General features: G+C 45.5%; 1 protein-coding gene across 1 annotated transcript in view; it reads left to right on the top strand.

The window, feature by feature from the left end:
- The window catches only part of FAM160A1 (family with sequence similarity 160, member A1), a gene marked incomplete at its 5' end in the record, with an annotated part of 15236 nt that extends 15142 nt beyond the window's left edge, over positions 1-94 (top strand). The window contains one exon of the mRNA XM_010141988.1: positions 1-94. This exon is cut by the window's left edge and continues 39 nt beyond it. Within this exon, the coding sequence (XP_010140290.1) occupies positions 1-94 (94 nt within the window).
- Positions 95-8872: the final 8778 nt, after the last annotated feature.

The raw sequence follows: 8872 nt of genomic DNA on the forward strand, positions 1-8872 counted from the left end.
TTTCCCGGAGTTCCTGAAGGAGCTGGCAGCTCTTGCCCAGGAACATTCCGTTTTATGTTACAAAATACTGGGGGATTTCGAGGATTATTATTAGTGGGTTTTTTAAACGTGTTTTAAAAAAGCTTTTGGAGTTTTAAGAGTTTTTGAAGGCAAAGCTGCTTACAAAAGAAGGTTGTGCTTCAATATTTCCTGAAAATACTTGATTTAGAGGGGGAAGGAGGCAAAATGTTATTCCACTTTACCTTATATTAGGCCTTATGATTTCCCTCTGTGGAACATAACTTATTTGAGAGATTTCTGATACTGCTTTTACTGCAGCTTCCTACTTCATCTCTTCCTCTATACACAGCACCCCGCCCTTGTTCATTGTCACCGAATTTCTGCCCTTGTAGGACACTTGTAGGCTCCTTAGAGGGAAAAGTTTTAGCTTTTTCTATTCCAGAAATACTTTTCTGGTTAACTTGTTAGAAGATGGTTTGTTTGGGAAAACATTGCCCCGTGGGGACAGGTCAGGGTATAAAAATATATGCAAAGCGTGCACAGAACCCCTTTATGTGAAGGGTTGTGCTGCTTCATGTCTCTGTCCTCTTTCCCCCCTTCCCTTCCTTTTCCCTGGAACGCGGTTCTTACCAATCCATGTCTGAAGCCGTCACTTTAGATAGCGGCTCAGGCTTTTTGAATTCAAGTGATCTTACGTGCATTAAACCCATGACTAGCCGAGAGCAGGTGCTGGACCTACACATACCGTATTGCCTTATGTTGCGGACAGATCTGCAGCTACCAGCTGTTGGTCTTTGAAGTCAAGTGAACTGTGTAAGTGGATTGCAGACTGCCTGGAATGTTCCTCGCAGTTTCTCAGCATTCTTTGATAACGACTGCATTGCTACCTAAACTCTCATGCATGCCTTACTTAGTCAGATTTGCACAAAGTACAAAACAGAATGTTTCTATGCAAGCTGTAATTAGTATGTAGTTTGGTTTTATGCTTATTTTAATAAGCTGAAGAAAGGTATTCAATATCTTTCAGTAGTATTAAAAGGACAGCAGGCTGCTTTTGTCTCTTTTTTAAAAAATGAAAAAGGTTGGCTTGCTCCTGAAAGCTGTTCTGGTTTATTGTTAATTTTTTTTTTTTTTTTTGGTTAAGGGAAAGTTAAATACTGTTTGTTTACTTTTAATTTAGGTGTTGACTTTTCCTAATATTGCACTTTTGGGATGGTGAGGGGAGGACCAGACTATTTACCAGCTGCAGAAAAAGGAGTAACAGGGAAAGCTGTCTGCTGGTGACTAACTGCTTGAGAAAATTCTCTTCTGTGAGTAATGGGCTTCATTAGAAGAACCCAAACATGATAAATTGATGCATCACCACTGCATTTTGTCTTATCTTAGTAGCATAATTGTGCTTCTAGTGTGCTGTAGTTGGCTACATAAAGAGGGGCTTAGTTCAAGAAAGCCTTAAACCCCTTTGTCCAGGAAAGAAACTATCAATGACTCCAGGAAATCTGAAGAAACAGAAATGGGAAATAACACTTGCATATGGTACTTCTCCCGCTCATTGTAATTCTGTAACGTGCGATGCTCCAGTTAATCGCATCCTGATTTTGAAACACGCTTTCTCAGAGATTGCAAGAGAAAAGAACATGTCAAAAACAGAAAACAAAGACACTCCAGGAGAGTCTTAATTACAGGTCAAACTGTTGTGGAATTTGCAGTGCAATTTAAGCTCCGAAACCCTTCAGCTGCTTCTGGAAAGTTGTTCATTTAATCTACAAACTGTGAGATGCATTCGTTGTGTCACGCTGCTGTAGGCTATCCCAAGGAAGAAAAAAAATCGCTAAGTTTACCCCTAACAAATTCACCTCAGGAACGTCGCTGGGTCTGCCTTCACTTGTTTGCTGTACGGTCTCTGTTCTCTTCCAGGATGGCTGGGGGTCGTGTTGCTTCCTAGCTGACTCTGGATTGCTTTCACTTCTAACTGGTTTAATTTTTTTAGGCACCATAGCATCTCCATCCTGCTGACCTACTGACCTCCATATGGCCCTGTTCCACCTCACAATCTTCCTTGGAAGCTGAATACAAGGCTGCAGGTTTTTTCTTAAACCTTCATTATCCAGGTTTAAGAGAGATCTTTCTTTTTTCCCCTGCAGTGCGTTGCAAATGGACAATGAGCAAATTAAGATTAAAAAAAAAAAAATGCAAACAAACCAAAACCTTGTTCTAGGACAAGGCGAGTTCTTTCCCCATTCCCACTATTACCAGTAGTGGTGTCTTCCATGTTGTACTTGCAAGCCTGGCCTGAAGGGGTTCAGTAGGGTTGTGTGTGGAAAGTGTTTTAGCATTCTGGATGCAGGGTCTTGTTCTGCTCCTCACCTCTTCTGGTAGGAACTTCATGTGACCAAAAGAAAAAATACCAAATAAGCGTGGTCAGCTAACTTTTAGTGGTTCAGAAACAAGTACTAAATTGCGGGAGCAATCCAGTTCTTTTTCTGAAGGACTTCTAAAAAAGGAATAACTTTTTTCTTTTTTTAATAAAAAAAAATTCTGCAGGCTCTGCAGTGCTCAAGGCAGTATGTGAACATTCCCTTCCCTTGTTCTTATTCTGAAATAAGAATCTTTATTTGCTGGGTAGAAGGAATTTCTTTTGAGATTGTACTTTTGTTGAAAAAATCAACAAAGTCACGGCAGTTTCATCTCAGCAGGTCCATTAAGCTATGTGGGCATTTTAAAATGTGGACTGCTCAAAAAAAAATCAGTAAATTTGAGGGAGGGGAGGATTTGCTGCATAGGCTGAGGTAGAGCTTATGTCCTACGCGCAGTAGGATAAATTCAGCCTTTGAAACCTGGAGTCATGTGGAAGACTGCTTGCTGAAAGGTCAGAGCTGTGTTTGTGTGTGGCGTCCCATTTACAAGGGGACACCGTGCACAAAAGTGCCTGTCAGCTCCCTAAAAGAAAGAGGTGGATGAGGGCTGGGACCCTGGCTCAGGGCTGTGCAAATGGTGATCATACGTGTAACTTCATATTACTCGGTTCCTGAGCGGCATCAGACTTGCAGCTATGTCTTAGCCGTGATAGTGGTATAATGTCCAGCACCCAGCAAAAAAAAAAAAAATAATAACGTCAGGAAATGCATCTTTGTGTCTTCAAAATGCAGAACTTGTGGTTTAGCTTGAAAAGGTTCAGCTTTTGAGATTAATCACCTCTGCGTAAGTTCTTCAGCCAAATGCATGTTTAATAAGCTTCCCTCCACTTAGACAACGTGTTATCCCATCTCTCACCGATACACACCTTTTTCCACAAAGCCCCACATGCCTGTGGCGAAGCTGCGGTCAGCTGATAGGCCCCCAGAGGACACTGCGTTATGCCGCTCTTTCCAGGAGCGAGGAAGTACCCTGTGGTCCGGATTGCCCCACACTCCCTTGCATCTGCCCCACTCCTGGAGCAGTCCCGCTTCGGCCCATTGTCTCAGCATCAGCCAAGAACGGAGTGTCTTGGGGTTGGCAAATCTATTCCAAAACCTGCAGGTGGTGGCTCAGTGGTTCCAAAGTCAATTTCCAGTCTCCTGCTAGATGTTTCAAACGGAATGCCACGCTTCCAGTGATGGAGCCTCTGAGAGCGTGTTTAAGCTGTTCTGCCATAGCAAGGAATCTTGCCAGCAATTTCGACCTGCTATGTTTTCTTCACATCCTATGTAAAAAGTGAACGCTTTGTCTTAAAATAGTTGTAGTCATTCTCTTTTGGCTGCTTTTGGACACCCTGGGAGTTAGTCCCAGCACACACGCGTACACAGACGTGGTTTGTATTACTTGGGCTAACGCACTCGGCAACTTTAACACGCAGCAGCATCACCCTTTGCACGCACTGGTCTTTGGACGTGTACAGCCAGTGGCAATTTATGTGCTGTTACTGGCCCTACGTACTGCCTTTTACTGTAGTCTAGGCATTAGTCCTGAACTTGATCTTTTCCGTGTGTGCCCTAATGAAAAATCTGGGATTTCAAAGTAGCTGGTGTGGCAGTTTCAGATGTGGAAGGTGCACTGCCTTTTTTGTCCTGGTAACAACAGAAATGTTGTTCTTAGCTGTGTTCTGTGGAGATGAGACATTTCCCAGGGGTGGGCATGGGCTGTCCCCTCCCTCTGGCACACCCAGATACCTCCTTCAGAACATCCAGTTCACAGATTACTAATTTCCTCTTTCACTGGGGCGTGTCGCTTTGTCAGAAGGCTGTTGAATTCGGAGGTGCCGTGCTGCCATACCCGCTTCACGCATTCGCCTTTCAGATACAATTTGATCTTTTTACTAAGATTGGTAAAATGTCCTAAAGTGGGAGAAAACACGGTGTGATTGGGGTGGACCTTGGACATCAGCAGGGGCTGTGCTTTGGAACGGCAACAGGACTGGACAGACAGCAAGCCTGAAGAGTGCTTCTGCCAGCAGTGCCATTCCCATTGCTCTTTGGCCTGGGCACGATACCAGAGCGATCTGTTCGCTCCTTAGAGGAGAACATTTGCAAACAAACTTACTGCATCCCACAGAGTCCAAGGGTTTCAGGTCAAGAGGTTACGCTCTGTTTGCCAAGAGAAGTACTCCATCCAGCACGGCGCGGATGCACTCGCTGCTGCTTTGTGCACCCTGCTTATGCCTCACAGAAGGATCCGTGCTTCAGAAAGGTGGTGGTTTGGTTTTGGTTTTTTTAGCTCCTCTAAGAAGCTCTAAAATCTCAGGGTTGGGAGGAAAAGGATGGGAGCAGTGTGATCTGTGCAGTTAAATTATGTCATCGTATCATTTGAATTTGTAGCCACAGCTCCTGTTTGAGGGCAGCTTGATTTAATAAGCAATTTACTGTGCTGTATTTACTGAAATTGCTATGTCATGCCCGCAGTTTTTATGACGGCTCCTATTACATTCCTAACAGTTAGACCGCAGCTGCGGTTACGAGTAGGATGCGGGGATTTTCCTCATTCTTTTCTTTTAACTCTGATAGCTCCGGCACAATTCGGTTATGTTGCTGCAGTGGTCAGATCTGATTTAGATAATTACAGTATGTTCTTCCTTGCACCTTTTGAGCATTATCAGCAGAAAGGGAGGGTACGTGACACTCGGGCTGCTGACATTAACAAGCAAAGCAGAGGTCAAACACGGGAGATTAGCAGGGGACGCTTGCCGCTGTGTGAAATGCGGTAAGAACTTACATTTGTGTTGCTCTGATTTACAGGAGACCAGAACGATAAAGCTCATAGCAGTCTCAAAAAAACGAGTATGACACGTCCTCTGGCAACTGCCTGAGTGGATAGCACCCCTGTGTAATGTTTTGGGCCAGAACTGCGCGAAGGAGGGTAAAACCTGCTCCTTGTTACGGTGGCGTCAGACTTGCATAAATAGGTTTTCCGATGACAGGCGGGCAGTGCCAGCTGTCCGACCGCAGACAGCCGCAGAACGCAATGCTAATGCGGCGACTGGGTTGGCCTTGAAAGCCCAGTGCTGACTGAACGTACTTTATTTTTTAGGGGCCCCCAGATTTTCTAAACACGTTGTGGCCCAGCATCAATGTACTTCACTTGTTACATGCTCAGCTGGAAGCCTCTTATTTATGAATAGGCGCATTACTTGTGTTCTCAAATATGTAGGTACTTACAAGTGGCGTTTTGTTGCTGACTGTGCAAATCTTCTCTTTGTTCATTGATTATAATGGTTCTTGTGTGGCAGCTGGATTAAATTAAGACTGAAGTCTCTGGGCTAAAAGCCCTGATGAAACTTTTGTGCAAAGGCTGCAATTCTAAACCAAATAACTTTCTCTGGCGCTTCGGCAGACTGCCCGCACGCGGTTACCTATTGTGGACTAAATACCTGCAAGCTGAGCTTTCTGACAAAGCCAATTCCGCAGCACCCGTATTTTATTGCAGTCCACTTTAAAAATAACTAGCTTGGATTTAGACCAAAGAATAACGTGGATGAGTCAAATCCAAAACAACTATACTGCATCCATCTCAGTGCTGCTGCGCCAGCTTGGCCACAGCTCAGACAAAATGCCATCTCGTCCTCTAGGAAGAGGGAGCAGCTCTGGGTCTCGGTATCCCTTACTGCAGCTTGAGCCAAGGACTTGCCTCTCTTGAGGTATCTCTTGGTGTCCGAGCGCAGCCTGGTGCTGGCAATTCTGACCAGTGTCTCCTAACTGCAGAGTCCTATCATAGGTTTTTGAGTTTCAGCATGAAAAACCTTGCAGCATCTATGACCAGACGGAAAATGTGGCCTCTCAAGCTTAGGCATGAGAAGGTAAAGTAGAACTTACTGATGGTAACACCTGCTTAATGGGTGTAAATGCTTTAGATAATTAAAGCTGTGGCTGATATGACCATATGTCAGGAGAACTTGAGCTTTGTGCTTACTCAAAATGCTTGTGCATGGCGGGCGCATTCCCTGCAGTGAAACTGTTGGCCTCCAAGTGCTCTTGTTAGGGTGAGCTCATGGCGGTACGACCTCGGCAGCTCTAGGTACTGGACACAGCTCTAGGCCATTCTCCAAAGGCTGCGAGGGAGGACAAGGCAGTGGGTGTGGCATGAGGTCACTGGTTGTCTCTGTGTGTGCTGGGGCAACAGGGGAGACTGGCACAGCTGTCACCAGTCTCTTTTGGGGGAACAGCCAGCAGGTGAGATGGAGTCATTTGCAGGGCTTGTGTTGGACCTCACACACAGATGAAGGGGAGGAACAGCACAGCTCAGAGCCCCTCTCCAAGTGGTCAGCAAATGCTGCAGACAGTTGTGAAGTGCCTGTACACCCTGCTGGAGATCTGAAGGGTCTGGGACTAGGATGATCCTAGAAGGAACACTCGCTCAGCGCTCATTAGGACCACGCACAGCCATGCTGCTCACCTAACTCGGCCGCCTTTTTGTATCTTTGCTGCCTCATGGCAGCACCCAAGCATTTCTGTAGTTTGCTTCATCGCAGTTAAAATGCAGGCTGTACTGCCTGATGTGGGGTGTGTGATGGAGCACGGTCAGAAGAGGAGGAGCATTCACAGTGGTTTTGTGTTCCCACTGCAACCACCCCTAATTACTGATCTGCCTTGGCCGGGGGGAGCCTCTAGAAGGGAGTTTAAATTTACAATCGCAATGGACAGAAGGTGGCACAGCACATTACAGGTCATGACAAGCCAGGGTTTTGTATTTCATCGCCTTCCTCACGCTGTTTAGCAACAGGATTCTCCTTATGTATTACTTGAAAGTTTGCAGCTTCTGAGGGGACAGGGGCAACTTGAACTCAAAGCCCACCCAGTGCAGGTAAGCTTCTGAGCATTTGGGTTGATAAATCTTGGCCTCCTATCTGCGGTAACTTAGTTTTATGTGGCCGTTACGTGAAGCAGAATACAGTGAACTTCAGAGCATTTGTGAACAGCACTGCAAGGAGGATGCAGGCCACAAGGGCAAAAAGACCAACTTCAAGCTGTTCTGTCTCCTCCCTCACACAGTTTGAGAAGAGACTGGAGTGAAAACCCAACTTGTTTTTCTTTACATGGAAAAAACCACTCTACATGTTGAGCACACACACAAGGCCATAGATCACTGAGAAGGTGCTGCTGAGGTCGGTGGTTGTGAAAGTGTGTAGGTAGAGGGCTGCTCAGGGCAGAAATGAGAACACTGCGGTATGCTGACACCATACCGCCATGGAGCGGAAAGAGGCCACAGTGAAATCACAGCGTAAATACTCTAGCTGTAATTTTTTTAGTTAAGGTTCCTATCATAAGCTTCTATTTTTAACACAGTTAAAATTAAACTGCAGCCAAGGCTGGGCGCTAGAAATTCATTCTTCACCACTTCAGCATTGCCAGCATCTCTTTAAACAACTTTCTTCTCTTCTGCAGCCTCAGACATGGGATACTTCAGCTCTGCAGGGTAGTACCATCTCTCCACCCTCAGGAGTGACCTCCTAAAGGACTTCCAGCAACGAGCAGATGAGGCTGTCATGACAGTGTCTGGTGTCAGCTTTTAATTTGTGAGCATTTTCCTTGGTCCTCTGTTGCGGACTGTTACTTGCTGAAAATCTGCACAAAACTGTCCTTAATTCACCCCCTCTAATGCTGTTGCACAGATGGCATTTGCAATCTAGATCAGGGAGTGCTGCTGTAGCTAAAGACTTGCAAGCTGGGGTCAAAGCTTCAATTTTAATTCTTGAGTTCCAAGCCTCGACACAACCACACTGAAAAGAGCCTCCTGGTGTGCAAAATGCACTGACATCGAACACTTCATAGTCAGGCTCTGCCTTTTATCTTGCAGACCCACCTGTCCTATGGGTTTGGGTTTTTTTTAATTTGTCTTTACAATAGCAGATCCTAAATTCCTTGAGGCGGCTGCTGCTTCTGTCTCTTAATGTGCTCCATCAACTACTGCTCTGCGGGTGCAAACGAAAGCTGTTCTGCACACTACAGAGTTCACCTGCGGAGTATTCAGAATTTGCCTTCAGCTCCATTCAGGACACGAAGGAAGGTGGTGGTTGAATTTAGGCTGCTCTATCAGGCTCTGGCAGGCAAAAAAAGGATCCGGTGTTTTGGTTGTGTTGGCTCAGTCAAAATGGTGTGAGGCGACTGATGAGCCCCGTAACGCAGGCTGCTGTAGCGACAGCGGCATTAGCTGGCCCTGCTGAGCCTTCTCAGCGCTAGGTCCTCGAACTGCTAGCAGCCACTGCTTTTCAGGGTGGTGGCTGCTATCTCCACAAATGTTAAAGATTCTCCAGCTTGATCTCATTTGATTCAAACCACTTTTTCTTCCCCTGTCTAAATGAAATTTACACTTCATGTGTGTCTGCAAAAGACATTTAAAAATTCTAGAAGTGACTGTTTCATAATATAGTGTAAAATTTATAGACTATAGCTGCTCTTTCCCC

The sequence above is a fragment of the Buceros rhinoceros genome, unplaced genomic scaffold, assembly GCF_000710305.1.
Source record: "Buceros rhinoceros silvestris isolate BGI_N320 unplaced genomic scaffold, ASM71030v1 scaffold18418, whole genome shotgun sequence".
NCBI classification, from domain to species: domain Eukaryota; kingdom Metazoa; phylum Chordata; class Aves; order Bucerotiformes; family Bucerotidae; genus Buceros; species Buceros rhinoceros.